A 15,050-nucleotide genomic window follows, 5' to 3' on the forward strand; every position below is an offset into this window, starting at 1 on the left:
CAGGGGAAAGGAGATGGAAGAGGGAGTGGGAGGAAGGAGTGGAGGGAACAGTTTCCCTCTAGGTCAGTCCCTGGAGTGGTGACCAGGGCCCTGGAATGCTAGGATACTGGGTTCTGTGGGGGGCACACAGGGCTGTGATTGCTGTAAGTGACTTGCTCCAATGATGAGGGTCATCTCCACAGTTTCACTGACTTTTCTCTTTTGTCTTGATTTCGGCAAACCATCCTGGAATTGTTCCCTAGGTTACTAAGCTTGGTAAGTGCATTCCTTGATCACAGACTCCACAAAATAGTATCGATAGTGCCCTCAAACTACTCTGAAATATGTTAGGAGCTGTCCACATTTCATTTTTGAACCTGACCCTTAAATGTCCCGTGGGAGGGAGGTATACCGTTCTCTGTGAGAATCTGAAAAAGCTCTGGATCTTCTTCAGCCATGTACTCCACAGGCTTTGGGGAAACCATGAAGATAACTGAAAATGTAGTCCTGCCACTGACATTTCCAGGACCCTTTCTCCTCTGACCTCAGACCCCCACCCCATCCTGGGCCCATCCTTTTAGCTGATCATCAAGTACCACATCCTGGACTGCACTGCTGACTTCTTCCCTCCTCCAGGATGGCCAGGAGACACTCTCAGGTTCTAAGTGTGCTACTGAAGCTCCCAAGTTCTTATCAACGTGCAAGGTGAGCACATTGGATCCAGCAGGGTCCTAGGTGGTACATGAGGGTGTGTCAGCCCTTGTCCTGAGGACTTTTTTGATTCCAAGGAAGTTTCTTTGGATTTGATCAGGTGAACAGTCAAATCCTGCAATTCCTGCAGCAGTAAGTATCCCTGGGAATCTGAACAAGGAGAGGGCCAGGACAAGGGAGGCCACCCAAACTCCAGACCAGAGAGACAGACTTTACTCACTGCTTCCCTCAGGTATTACTTGATTCATGACTATGGAAATCGCCAGGGACTGCTGGATTTTTATCACGAGGAGGCCTGCTTCTTCCTGACCATTCCATTCCACCCCAAGGACTCAGGCTTGTGAGTATCACAGCCTAGACTCCTCCCCCAGGCCATGTGGTTCCCCAGCAGATGCAGGCCAGCTCCTGCTGACACCTATGCTGGCCAGACCACCACTCAAGTTTTCTCTGTGTCTCCTAGAAGCAGTGCGCGCCTGTACTTCAAGGACAACAGGAATACAGAGAAGCTCAAGGACCCCAGTGAGTGTGGTGGAAAAGCTCAGTGGGAAGGGCAGTGAGGGGGCCAATCATCGGGTCCATGGAGTGGCTGCCCTGACTTTCCCTGTCTTCCCCTCCCCCACAGACCTGCGTGTCCAGATGCTGAAACACACCAAACATGACATTGTGCATGCCCTCTGTGCGTTGCCCAAAACTCAGCATGACTTCAGCTCCTTTGTGGTGGACATGTGTTTCCAGACGGTGAGCACCTGCTCCTCGCTTGGTGGTGAGGGGCAGAAAGACGCAGGTGGGAAAGAGGATGAGGGGTGACTGAGTACCTGGTCTCTTCCTTATCAGGAAACGATGGTCAGCTTCTCTGTCAGTGGGGTGTTCAAGGAAGGTGAGTGTGTGTAGCCTGCTCCCCCCAGAGGCCGCGCTGCTCTCTCACCTGGTCAGGGTCCCTCCCACCAGAACTCTTCCTTCCAGATTCCCTCCCCTCTCCTCCCCTCCCCAGCCCTCAGTCTTCCCACAGACAACCCAGGTCTGAACTGCGTCCATGTCTGCCCTGCCCACTCTGGGCATTAGGGACACAGGCTGTGGAGTTTGGTGGCTCCCATACCAGATCCTTACACGGAGAACCTGGGCTACTACTTAATCTCACAGTTTCCGCATAATATCCATCTCTTCGGCAACTGAGAAAAATGCATCCCATGAACTTGTGAAGTGGTTGTCATGGGGACATGTCACTGGGAGCAGACATCTCCTACAGCTGCCATCCCCATTCCTGACACCCAACTCCCCACGTGAACAGCTGTCCGCTCAGCATGAGTTCACGTCAGACCCTGACTCGGGAATGATGTGGGAGCCTGTAAACACGTGGGGCTCTAAGGGGGTACTCTTGCTTATTGTTTGTTGTTTGTTGTTGAAGTGGAAGGAAGTTCTCAGGGCTGTGTGCGTGCCTTCACCCGGACCTTCATCACTACTCCCACCAGCTCTTCCAGGTGAGAGCCATGTTGTGGGTGGGATGGCCCATCCAGCCTGGGCTCAGGGCCCTGGGCATGTGGTGATGCAGATCTTAGGCTGACTCAGTATTGTGGAAAGCCAGCAGGGAGACCCAAGGAGCAGTCTAGCCTAGTGGTTAGGAAGAGCATGGGCTCTGGAATCAGCTCATGGGTTCTCTCCTTGACCCAGTGCTTTCTCTGTGTGACCTTGGTCAAGTCACATGATCTTTCTGTGACTCTGTCTTCTTCTGAAAATGGGGATCAGACTGTACACTCCTGTACAGTCCTGTACTATAAGGTACTGAGTTACTGTTCAAGGTAAATGTGAAGTTGTCCCTGGGTTGGGGAACAGACTGTCCATTGAGTGAAGCTGGTAGACAATCTCTCTGAAGGTGAGCTCTGTGCGAGGGGCAGAGGAACCAGTCAAGGAGCCTGGGGACAGACACAGGAGGGTATGGAAGGGATCTAGTTGCTGAGTGTTAGTGGGAGCAGTCAGGATTGGGGTGCAGGTGGTCCATCCATAAATTGTCCACATGTGCATTTTTCCTCCAGTCTTTGTATAGTGAATGATGAGCTGTTTGTAAGGGAAGCCAGTCCCAGTGAAGCTCAGCGTCTGCATTCTCCATCCCAGTGCCTACACTGTCGACCACGTTCATGTTCCGCCTCTCCCCTGAGTAGCAGGAAATGGTGTGGGCTTTCTCCATCCAGTGTGGAATCACCTCCAATAGTCTCAGAAGTGACTGCTGGGTTTGCATGGAGTTGGGAGGGAACTGGGAGGAGTGGAAGAGTAATTAATGGGAACTTGAAGGTAAATTTTTTTTCCTTGTTTATTTCAGTTATTTTTACCCTGAACATTTCATTCTTAGTACATAGTAAGCTACTAGTTGTTTTGAGCAGGCTTGAATCATTTTTGTGAGTTTGGTGAATCCTGCACCTGTCTGTATAGACAGTTGGTTTTTCAGGCACTTTTATCTTGATACACTGGGCCTGAGGTTCATTCCACTCTGTATGTCACAGTAGATGTCCAGTGGGGAGCAGGGAAAATCATTGTTCCACAACATACCACCCAAAGATACCCCTTAATGTTTTCATCTTCATTATGTCTTCCTTGAAGTTTGCTTATGTAGGTATATGCATCTATATTTATGTATTTATCTACAGAAAATGAGAGAGAAAAGGAAACCAGAGACAGAAACGAAGAGAAAGAGAGGCATGTGGCCGGATGGGGAAGAGAAGTCCAAGGGTTGATTACTTAATCTTCAATGCCTTGAAACTTGAGCAAGATTAACAGTTAATGTGAAGGAGCCATCCCATCTCATTTTTTACCCTAAAATTTGCCCATGTACTCATTTTCTTTCTTAACCTCTTATTTCTACTGCAAAATAAAGAGATATTTCAAATGGAATAATGTAAATTTTTGCTTCTTTTTTTAATATAAATATATTTATTCTAATTGGAGGCTAATTACTTCACAATATTGTGTTGATTTTGCCATACATCAACATGAATCCGCCACGGGTGTACTTGTGTTCCCCACCCTGAAACCCCCTCCCACCTCCCTCCCCCTACCATCCCTCCGGGTCATCCCAGTGCACCAACCTCAAGCATCCTGTATCATGCATCAAACCTGGACTGGTGTTTTGTTTCACATAGGATATTATACTTGTTTCAATGCCATTCTCACAAATCATCCCACCCTCGCCATCTCCCACAGAGTCCATAAGACTGTTCTATATATCTGTGTCTCTTTTGCTGTCTCATATACAGGGTTATCATTACCATCTTTCTAAATTCCATATATATGCATTAGTATACTGTATTGGTGTTTTTCGTTCTGACTTACTTCACTCTGTATAATAGGCTCCAGTTTCATCCACCTCATTAGAACTGATTCAAATGTATTCTTTTTAATGGCTGAGTAATACTCCATTGTGTATATGTACCACAGCTTTTTTATCCGTTTGTCTGCTGATGGACATCTAGGTTGCTTCCATGTCCTGGCTATTATAAACAGTGCTCCGATGAACATTAGGGTACACGTGTCCCTTTCAATTCTGATTTCCTTGGTGTGTATCCCAGAAGTGGGATTGCTGGGTCGGACGGCAGTTCTATTTCCAGGTTTTTTTAGGAATCTCCACACTGTTCTCCATAGTGGCTGAACTAGTTTGCATTCCCACCAACAGTGTAAGAGGATTCCCTTTTCTCCACACCCTCTCCAGCATTTATTGCTTGTAGATTTTGGATATCAGCCATTCTGATTGGCGTGAAATGGTACCTCATTGTGATTTTGATTTGCATTTCTCTGATAATGAGTGATGTTGAGCATCTTTTCATGTGTTTGTTAGCCATCTGTATGTCTTCTTTGGAGAAATGTCTGTTTAGTTCTGTGGCCCATTTTTTGATTGGGTCATTTATTTTTCTGGAATTGAGTTGCAGGAGTTGCTTATAAAGTTTTGAGGTTAATTCTTTGTCAATTGCTTCATTTGCTACTATTTTCTCCCATTCTGAAGGCTATCTTTTCACCTTGCTTATAGTTTCCTCTGTTGTACAGAAGATTTTAATTTTAACTAGGTCCCATTTGTTTACATTTACTTTTATTTCCAATATTCTGGGAGGTGGGTCATAGAGGATCCTGCTGTGATTTATGTCGGAGAGTGATTTGACTATGTTCTCCTCTAAGAGTTTTATAGTTTCTGGTCTTACGTTTAGATCATTAATTCATTTTGAGTTTATTTTTGTGTATGATGTTATAAAGTGTTCTAGTTTCATTCTTTTACAAGTGGTTGACCAGTTTTCCCAGCACCACTTGTTAAAGAGATTGTCTTTTCTCCATTGTATATTCTTGTCTTCTTTGTCAAAGATAAGGTGCCCATAGGTGTGTGGATTTATCTCTGGGTTTTCTATTTTGTTCCATTGATCTATATTTCTGTCTTTGTGCCAGTACCATACTGTCTTGATGACTGTGGCTTTGTAGTAGAGCCTGAAGTCAGGCAGGTTGATTCCTCCAGTTCCATTCTTCTTTCTCAAGATTGCTTTGGCTATTTGAAGTTTTTTGTATTTCCATACAAACTGTGAAATTATTTGTTCTAGCTCTGTGAAAAATACCTTTCGTAGCTTGATAGATATTGCATTGAATCTATAGATTGTTTCGGGTAGTATACTCATTTTCACTATATTGATTTTTCCAATCCATGAACATGGTATATTTCTCCATCTATTAGTGTCCTCTTTGATTTCTTTCACCAGTGTTTTATAGTTTTCTATATATAGGTCTTTAGTTTCTTTAGATAGATATATTCTTAAGTATTTTATTCTTTTCATTGCAATGGTGAATGGAATTCTTTCCTTAATTTCTCTTTCTATTTTCTCATTATTAGTGTATAGGAATGCAAGGGATTTCTGTGTGTTGATTTTATATCCTGCAACTTTACTATATTCATTGATTAGCTCTAGTAATTTTCTGGTGGAGTCTTTAGGGTTTTCTATGTAGAGGATTGTGTCATCTGCAAACAGTGAGAGTATTACTTCTTCTTTTCCAGTCTGGATTCCTTTTATTTCTTTTTCTGCTCTGATTGCTGTGGCCAAGACTTCCAAAACTATGTTGAATAGTAGTGGTGAGAGTGGACACCTTTGTCTTGCTCCTGACTTTAGGGGAAATGCTTTCAATTTTTCACCATTGAGGATAATGTTTGCTGTGGGTTTGTCATATATAGCTTTTATTATGTTGAGGTATGTTCATTGTATTCCTGCTTTCTGGAGAGTTTTTATAAATGGATGTTGAATTTTGTCAAAAGCTTTCTCAGCATCTATTGAGATAATCATATGGTTTTTATTTTTCAATTTGTTAATGTGGTGTATTACATTGATTGATTTGCGGATATTGAAGAATCCTTGCATCCCTGGGATAAAGTCCACTTGGTCATGATGTATGATCTTTTTAATGTGTTGTTGGATTCTGACTGCTAGAATTTTGTTAAGGATTTTTGCATCTATGTTCATCAGTGATATTGGCCTGTAGTTTTCTTTTTCTGTGGCATCTTTGTCAGGTTTTGTTATTAGGGTGATGGTGGCCTCATAGAATGAGTTTGGAAGTTTCCCTTCCTCTGCAATTTTCTGGAAGAGTTTGAGTAGGATAGGTGTTAGCTCTTCTAGAAATTTTTGGTAGAATTCATCTGTGAAGCCATCTGGACCTGGGCTTTTGTTTGCTGGAAGATTTCTGATTACAGTTTCAATTTCCGTGCTTGTGATGGGTCTGTTAAGATTTTCTATTTCTTCCTGGTTCAGTTTTGGAAAGTTGTACTTTTCTAAGAATTTGTCCATTTCTTCCACATTGTCCATTTTATTGGCATATAATTGCTGACAGTAGTCTCTTATAATCCTTTGTATTTCTGTGTTGTCTGTTGTGATCTCTCCATTTTCATTTCTAATTTTGTTGATTTGATTTTTCTCCCTTTGTTTCTTGATGAGTCTGGCTAATGGTTTGTCAATTTTATTTGTCCTCTCAGAACTGGTTTTTGGGTTTGTTGATTTTTGCTATGGTCTCTTTTGTTTCTTTTGCATTTATTTCTATCCTAATTTTTAAAATTTCTTTCCTTCTATTAACCCTGGGGTTCTTCATTTCTTCCTTTTCTAGTTGCTTTAGGTGTAGAGTTAGGTTATTTATTTCACTTTTCTTGTTTCTTTAGGTTTGCCTGGAATAGTGTAAATTTTAAGCCCAATATATATTGAGTTATTAGTGAATGAAAGAATGGAGCATGGTATTTCAGTAAAATGGTAGTACTTTTAGTTTTTTGTCCCACATGGAGGCAGCAGATATTGGAAACTCTGGTGTGACATGGCTGGATGTTGCATGATCTGATACCCCCGGCAGTGCTGAATGAGAGACAGGTCCAAATTTTTCCTATCAATGTATTAACATAAGGAGCAGCTCAGGAGCAGCAGTTAGGCAACACCACAGCTTACTGCTCTGTTGCCATCTCTCACTGAAATCACCAGGTAAGTCAAAGGCAAGCCTGTCTTCCCAGCATGGGGACTGGATCAGAGTCTGCTCACAGATATGATGTTGGATGCCTCTTAGGAGCTTCTGAGTCTCCCAAGAGATTAGAGTTCCTTCTCTTTTTAGAACTTTGAACTCCAGCCATATCAGAAAGACTTTGCCTCCTTTCTAATGATATCTACTTTCTCATTAGGAGGAACATGAGAAATGACAGTGCCTGCCTTAGCCCCAGGCTTTCTCACTCACTCCTCAGGACAGCTCTGTTAGAGATGAGTCCCACTTCACAGATTACAGACCTCCTCCTCTTATAGCTTCCGTCACCTGTCCAGATAAGCAGGAACTTGGGGTGAGGTTATGTCCCTTGCCCTCTCTGGAGGACAATAGAGCAGCCTCCCTTTCAGATGTGGGCTGGAGCAATGGTCACTTTGCTCTCCCATGATATAATAGGCTCAAGGGGTGCTCCCTTAAAAGCCTCTGTTGATGAATATAATACTGCACATACATGTGCACATGCATTCATTAACTAAGAAAAGAATTCATTGCTCAGTTTCATGAGGAGATGAATTAGAATTAAAATGAATTGCCAGCATATCTACGTGTGTGTGTGTGTGTGTGTGTGTGTGTGTGTGTGTGTGTGTATTATTGGGCTGTGTATAGGAAATGTATAAGGTCATTGCTTATAAAAACACAGTATGTTGGGTAAATATGTGGAGATGACATACCTCTGAGAGAAAGGCATTTCCTTCTTTACCTCGGCGTCCCCCTTCCCTAGTGTGCAGGACAACTTTTGAGGACTGGGGAAAATATAGTGTCATTTGCAGGTGGAAGCCCTTTAAGAATCAAGTCTGGAAGGTTCCACAGGGGGACCTTTTCAGATATCCAGAAGGAAGGAGCAGGGAGATGGCAATGGAAGGGCAGCTATGGTGGCCTTCAGTGGAGCAGGAGCTGATCAGGTCAGAGTGCTTCAGCTAGGCACCTCCCTGGTAGCCCCCACGGCACCACTGTCTGCAGCTGAGAACCAGGAACGCTACTGGGTAAGAATCTTCCCTGGGTCATTAGAGGATGGGCACAGGGCCAAGCACCCAGGGAGAGCCCAATGTTTGTCTGCATCCCTCACTGCCACACTGCGTTCACTTCCTAGGTACTCCACTCTCAGTTGGGTTCTTCCCTAACTTCTTACTGATTACTACCTGCACCATTCATATTTTGGCTGAGTAGTAAGAAAAATAATAATATATATAAAACTGAAAAACCCCACAAAAATGATAAAATATACCAAGCACACATATTAGATAAATGACTAATTTATCAAGGTAAATCATTCAGCACATAATGGTTTACAGCATCAAATCCTGGTCTTCTGACTGAAAAGGCTCTGCCCATCACCTCTGTTTCTATAGTGAGTGTACTTCTGCGTTAGGACTGAGGCCAACACAGGTAAGGGACTCAGCGCAGGTCCTGGGGTCAGGTGATGAGTCTGGGACTGGACATTCACTTGATGACTTCTGTCTAGCTGACCTGTGCCTATTCTCTGCTCTCCTATACTAATCCTTCCTTGGGGCTTCAATAAGAAGCTACTTCTGGTCAAACTAGAATTTGAAAAAAGACACCAGAAAGTGTGAGCAAATAGGAAGTGAAGAGATGGAACCAAAGTTTACTTGTTGATCCCTCATTTTCAGATAGTTTTTCAAATTTTCTATTTAATAGCACATAGGAGACAAGCTTCCCAGGTGGCACTAGTGGTAAAGAACCCGCCTCCCAGTGCAGGTAGACATAGGAAACTCGGGTTTGATCCCTGGGTGGGGAAGATCCCCTGGGGAAGGAAATGGCAGCCTACCCAGTATTCTTGCCTGGAGAATCCTATGGACAAAGGAGCCTGGTGGGCTGCAGTCCATAGGGTCGCATAGAGATAGACACAGCTGAAGCGACTTAGCATGCACAAGGTGCAGGGTGGGCCAGGAGTAATACATCTCAAAGTCCCGTTGTATATGAGCCGTTCTTTGAGGTTTTCTCCTTTTCTTCTTTAAGTCTAGAAGTAGGTGCCCGCAGTCCCGTTTTACAAATGGTCAGCCTCAGGCTGACAGAGAATGTAAAATTTCCAGGGTCAGATGTCTACCCCTTGCCCTCTGCACAGGCCAACCGGCAGCTCCATTTTTATTTTTTTAAATATAAATTTATTTTAATTGGAGGTTAATTACTTTACAATATTGTATTGGTTTTGCCATACATCACCATGAATCTGCCACAGGTATACACGTGTTCCCCATCCTGAATCCCCCTCCGTCCTCCCTCCCCGTACCATCCCTCTGGGTCTTCTCAGTGCACCAGCCCCAAGCGACTTCCAGGGCTTAAAGACTGATAGTGGAAAATTCACCTGATGTAGAATCTAGGTTGTGTCATGCTCCCCACTGGACATGAAGATGATAATGGGGATGAAGTCCTACTCCCTGGGCCAGGAGGAATGGGTGTGGGGGTCACTATGATTACCTGATTCCTGAGGTGCTGAACTGAACCCAGGAGGCAGCACAAGCTGTTACTCTTTGGAAAGAGGACCTGAATTGTAGGATAGTAACATCCTAACCCTAAGTGAAATCTGTTTTACATTTTATCTCATTCAGCCCTAATCTCTTTTCAAGGCCAATATTCACTCACAAACAGTGAGAAAGAGTTTTTTTTGTGTGAATTTTAAAAATTGAAATACAGCTGATATACAATATTGTATTAGTTTCAGGTGTACAGTAAAGCAATTTGGATATATATATGTATTAGATTAGTATCCATGCATTTTATAAATTATTGAATATAATTTTCTGTACTTTATCTTTTTGCATATAGTAGTTTGTATCTGTTAACCCCAAATTTCTATTAATATTTTGTCCCTCTCCACTCCCTATCCCCTTTGGTAATCATAAGCTCAGTTTCTCTGTCTGTGAGTCTGTTTCTGTATTGAATATAGATTCATTCGTATTATTTTTAAGATTCAACATGTAAATGATACTATATTATATTTACTTTCTCTTTTTTACCTACTTGACTAATTATATTTTCTAGATCCATCTATGTTGCTGCAAATTGTAATAAGAATGCAAATTGTCATTTTTTATGACTAATTGTCCTGTGTGTGTGTGTGTGTGTGTGTGCATGTGTGTGTATTATATCATTTTAAGCAAGTCATCTGTTGATGGGTACTTGTGTTGTTTATGTGTCTCGGTTATTGTAAATGGTGCTGCTGTGAACATCTGGGTACAGGTATCTTAGAATTACACTTTTCATTTTTTTCTGGTTATATACCCAGAAGTGGGATTTCTGGATCATATCATAGCTCTATTTGTACCTTTTTCAGGAGCTTCCAAACCATTCTCTATAGTGGCTGCACCAGATTACATTACAACCCACAGTGTATCAGGGTCTCTTTTCTCCACACCCTCTCCAGAATTTATTATTTGTAGGCTTTTTGATGATAGCCATTCGGACCCATGTGAGGCATAACCTCATTGTGGTTTTGACTTGCATTTCCCAAATATTTAGTGATGTTGAGCATCTTTTCCTATGCATCTTGGCCATCTGTATGTCTTTGGAAAAATATTTCGATCTTCTCCCCTTTTTTCATTGTGTTGTTGATTTTTTGTTACGCATACTGTGTGTGTGCTGAGTCGCTTCAGTTGTGTCCTGCTCTTTGCAAACTTATGGACTGTAGCCCACCAGGCTCCTCTGTCCATGGGATTCTCCAGACAAGAATACTGGAGTGGGTTCCATTTCCTTCTCCAGGGGATCTTCCTGACCCAAGGATGGAACCCGCGTCTCTTATGTCTACCTGCATTGGCAGGCAAGTTATTTACCACTAGCACCACCTGGGAAGCTGTATATTTTGGATATTAACTACTTGACAGTCATGAAGTTTCAAATATTATTCTCCCAGTCCATAAGTTGTCATTTCATTGTTCCTGGCTTACTTTGCTGTTCTAAAGTTAGGTCCCATTTGATTATCTTTATTTTAAATTGTTTTGCCTTGGGAGACGAAGCTAAGTGGATATTGGTATGATTTTTTGTCAGAGAGTGTTTTGCTTAACTTCTCAGAATTCTGAGTTCATGGTGTCATGTTTATATTTGGGTCTTTAAACCATGTTATTTTGTGTATGGTGTGAGATAGTGTGCTTATTTCATTGATTTACATGTAGCTGTCCAGTTTTCCCAACACCACTTGTTGGAGAGACTGTCTTTTCTCTATTGTATATTCTTGCCTCCTTTGTTGAAGATGAATTGACCATAGGTGGGAGGATTTATCTCTGCTCTCTCTATTCTGTCCATTAATAAATATATGCCTGTTTTTGTGCCAGTACCATTTGCTTCAATGAGTGTAGTTTTGTAGTATAGCCTGAAGTCTGGGAGGGTTATGCCTCCAGCTTTGTTCTTTTCATCAGGATTGCTATGGCAATTATGTGTCTTCTGTGGTTTCATATAAACATTTGAATTATTTGTTCTGGTTCTGTGAAAGTGTAGCATGTTTTTTTGATAAGGATTGCATTAAATCAGATCATCCCTTTGGGTAGTATGGCCATGTTAACAATATTAAGACTTTCAATCTAAGAGCATGGGATCACTTTCGATTTGTCTGAATTTGCATCCATTTATTTTAACAATGTTTTAGAATTTTTACCTCCTGGTTAAGTTTATTCTTAGATATTTTATTTTTTGATGGCATTTTAAATGGGGTTGTTGTTTTTTGCTTTCTCTTTCTGATATTTTATTATTGTGTGTGTTAGTTGCTCAGTCATGCCCGACTCTTTGAGACCCCAGGGACTGCAGTCCACCAGGCTCCTCTGTCCATGAGATTTTCCCAGCAAGGATACTGGAGTGGGTTGCCATTTCCTTCTCCAGGGGATCTTCCCAACCCAGGGATCGAACCCAGGTCTCCTGCACTGCAGGCAAATTCTTTCCCGACTGAGCTACAAGGGAATGGAATGCAATAGATTCTTATATATTAATCTTGTATCCTGCTACCTTGCTCAGTTCATTTCAGGGAACAGAATTTAAAAGTTAAGTAACATGACCTAGGAAACAGCCTTATTAACTACTACTTCAGGATTCTTAAACTGGAGTTATGCAAATGATTCACATTCCCCATTTTATCCTTTAACTGATATTCAACATCCCAGAAAGCACCATTATTCAGTTGTTCTTTTTAAAACACACTGAAGTACATGTAAAACACTAAAACTCATTACAAAGGATTAGATACCCTCTGCATAACAACATTATAAGATGTGTGAACACTTGGAGGATATTATATTCACATATAGGTTTATTTCACTAATGTAAGTAATATTCTTAAATGATAGAGTTAGGTCAATGATATCAAGAGCAAATGCACATAAAAACACTTGAAAGGGAAAAAAACTATACAAATAAGAAACAAATCATAACAAGTGAACAGGGTTGTCATGATGTACCAACAATATGACCCCATGTTTTTGCAAAGAATATCAGCATGGGTGTATAAGTATGTGTGTGATATATGTTAGTGCATTACATGCAGGAAAAAATCTGGAAAGTAGGCACCAAGAAGTTAAGAGAAACTCATGTCTATATTTTTTTCATATGTGTTAAACAAAAAGAAGTGTTAATTGGTGACTTATCAACATACTAAGAGAAAGTTTTGTAAAACAGGTTTATCAACAGCTGAGTCACAAAATAATAGTGTAGAAATACATTCATTGACTTAAGTATTAAACAGATCTCTTCAATGATTATTTGGTGAATATGCATTGTCAAAGATAGAGGATGTTTTTATTTTATAATGTTGCATTTCTAGGGTGTTTTCAATATGTAATTTACTGAATAAAATGTTGAAAATACACAAAATTGCACCCTGATAAAGATACAGCATTCATATATTCATTGTTTCAGAAGGAGTTGAAAATAATGTATTTGACAGTTTTCTGTATGTGTGTGTATTTATATCTGTTTTTTGTCTCAAATTGTTTATATCAGTTATTCATACACTAATTCACGCAGCTTTCTACTCAATTCACTAAGAGGCTGGATTTCCAGTCCCAGGGCTTGAAGATCCAAGCATGGGCATAAACACAGAAGGATTGCTGCCAGTGTGAAGTCTAGAAATCTTGGTCTGTAGGAGGGAATCCGTTCAATTCCACACCAATACCATGGCTCTTTCCATCCCCCATCCTTTGCCAAACCCTGTTAGGACATTCACACCTGCAGTTCTGACTCTGTTCACCAGGTGGCAGCACTCCATTTTCTACATATTTTTCTTTCTCTCCCTCAACGAAAAGACTTTTTTTTTTTCCCAAAGTAAAAAGTTTCCTAAAAGACAGAAGTAGGTACAACGGACCTTAAGTTTCTTTGAAAATTCATATGTGTGTAAAAAGACTAACAGGATATGCGTGTAGTTTATGTCTGCTTCTCACTGAGGTATTAGGTGTACTGTGTATGTACTATGTGCCAGGAACTGTCAGTCCAATTCCTTATCTGCTTCTCAGCCTCTCTCTTATCTGCAGACCTGCGTACCCGGAAATGCCCACAGGAAACAAGATGGATGTTAGTGGCCATCCCTTGTGGTATGACCTCAGGCTCCATTCTAAGCAAAATGAGCCTGAGCTTGACTTTGACTCCTGGAAACCATCATGGAAGCAAGAAATGATGTAGCTGAGTGGGAGAGCTTGTAACACAGGAGACTGTGGCACCTCCTAACTCAAATCCCCATCCTTTTGCATAGAACTAATAGGCTGTTTATTACCTTTCCTGACAGGACATCACTCAGAGAGTCAAGGATGAGGTGATCAATGTTGGTTTCAGTTTTGTTTCTTCTCACCAGATCCAGCTGGAGGTTTCCCTTCCTCTTAGTCTTTTGTTCTGTCAGAATGATACACTTCGGAATTGGTTTCATATGTCTTCTCTCTAAGAAGATAAGAGGGTGGTTCTATCCATTTAAGTCATCTGACATGTCCATTTGAGATGACATGGAATTTCTGCTTTATAAAGATGTTCTTTGCCAGTCAGGGGGAGCCTGGCATGTATCCACAAAAGATGGCAAAGAGTAGAGACTGAGCTATCAAGACAAGCACAGGATGAAGACTCTGGTCCAAATGCCCAAGTCCCTTGACTTAGTGAAATGGTTTTCTCAGATTTCTCACACTATGGTCACTTGTTTTCTGGGTTCCTCTTACACCTGACACTCTAATATGATTCCTTTCTCTCTATCCTGGCCACAAATGTACACCCACAGTAAATTCCTCTATAAGCTAATACTTGGGAAAAGTTTTCCAAAGATGACTTCCAATCCAGAGGCAGTAAGAGAAAACCCTGGTAACACTTGATTCCATTAAAAATTGCATGGTGAAAAATCTCATAAGCAAAGTAAAATGAAAAGTTACACATTGGGGAAAATATACAACGTATGTAACTAACAAAGTTTATCTACTTGTAGTAGAAAGATTATGAAAAAGAAAAGGCAAATTAGAACATTCTGAAGGAGAAAGCACACTAGATACAAAGAAGTACTTCCCCAAAAAATGTTCCTTCAACATGTTAAAAACTGTTCAACCTAACTCTTGAGAGATGCAAAGAGAAAAAAATCAGGATGCCGCTTCTCATCATTTACATAGTCTGTGAAGAAATAGGGAGACATGTACATTTTTGCTGGTGGTAATGTGACATGGTACAATTCCTAACCAGGGGATTTGTTATGATGTAATGGAATTACCAGAGTACTTACCCTTGAAATCAGCAGTGTCTTTTCTAAGAATCTACCCTAAACAATGCGAAAAGAAAAAAGACATAAGCACAAAGTCATTCCTGCCAGAACAATTCATAAGATTTTAAGATAAGAAACAAGATATATACACCAACAGGAGGCTGGTTGAATA

The 15,050-nt window shown here is 41.3% G+C and overlaps 1 protein-coding gene across 1 annotated transcript in view; it reads left to right on the plus strand.

Annotated features, from left to right (window-relative positions):
- LOC138930862 (nuclear RNA export factor 3-like) overlaps nucleotides 1-15,050 on the plus strand; it is a 57,010-nt gene that overhangs the window by 5,020 nt on the left and 36,940 nt on the right. Inside the window, 9 exon segments of the mRNA XM_070291253.1 lie at nucleotides 216-255; nucleotides 616-665; nucleotides 727-822; nucleotides 923-1,030; nucleotides 1,151-1,209; nucleotides 1,313-1,428; nucleotides 1,525-1,567; nucleotides 2,096-2,168; nucleotides 2,721-2,857. Of these exon segments, the coding sequence (XP_070147354.1) occupies nucleotides 216-255; nucleotides 616-665; nucleotides 727-822; nucleotides 923-1,030; nucleotides 1,151-1,209; nucleotides 1,313-1,428; nucleotides 1,525-1,567; nucleotides 2,096-2,168; nucleotides 2,721-2,857 (722 nt within the window).

The sequence above is a fragment of the Ovis canadensis genome, chromosome X (assembly GCF_042477335.2).
Source record: "Ovis canadensis isolate MfBH-ARS-UI-01 breed Bighorn chromosome X, ARS-UI_OviCan_v2, whole genome shotgun sequence".
Taxonomy (NCBI): Eukaryota; Metazoa; Chordata; class Mammalia; order Artiodactyla; family Bovidae; genus Ovis; species Ovis canadensis.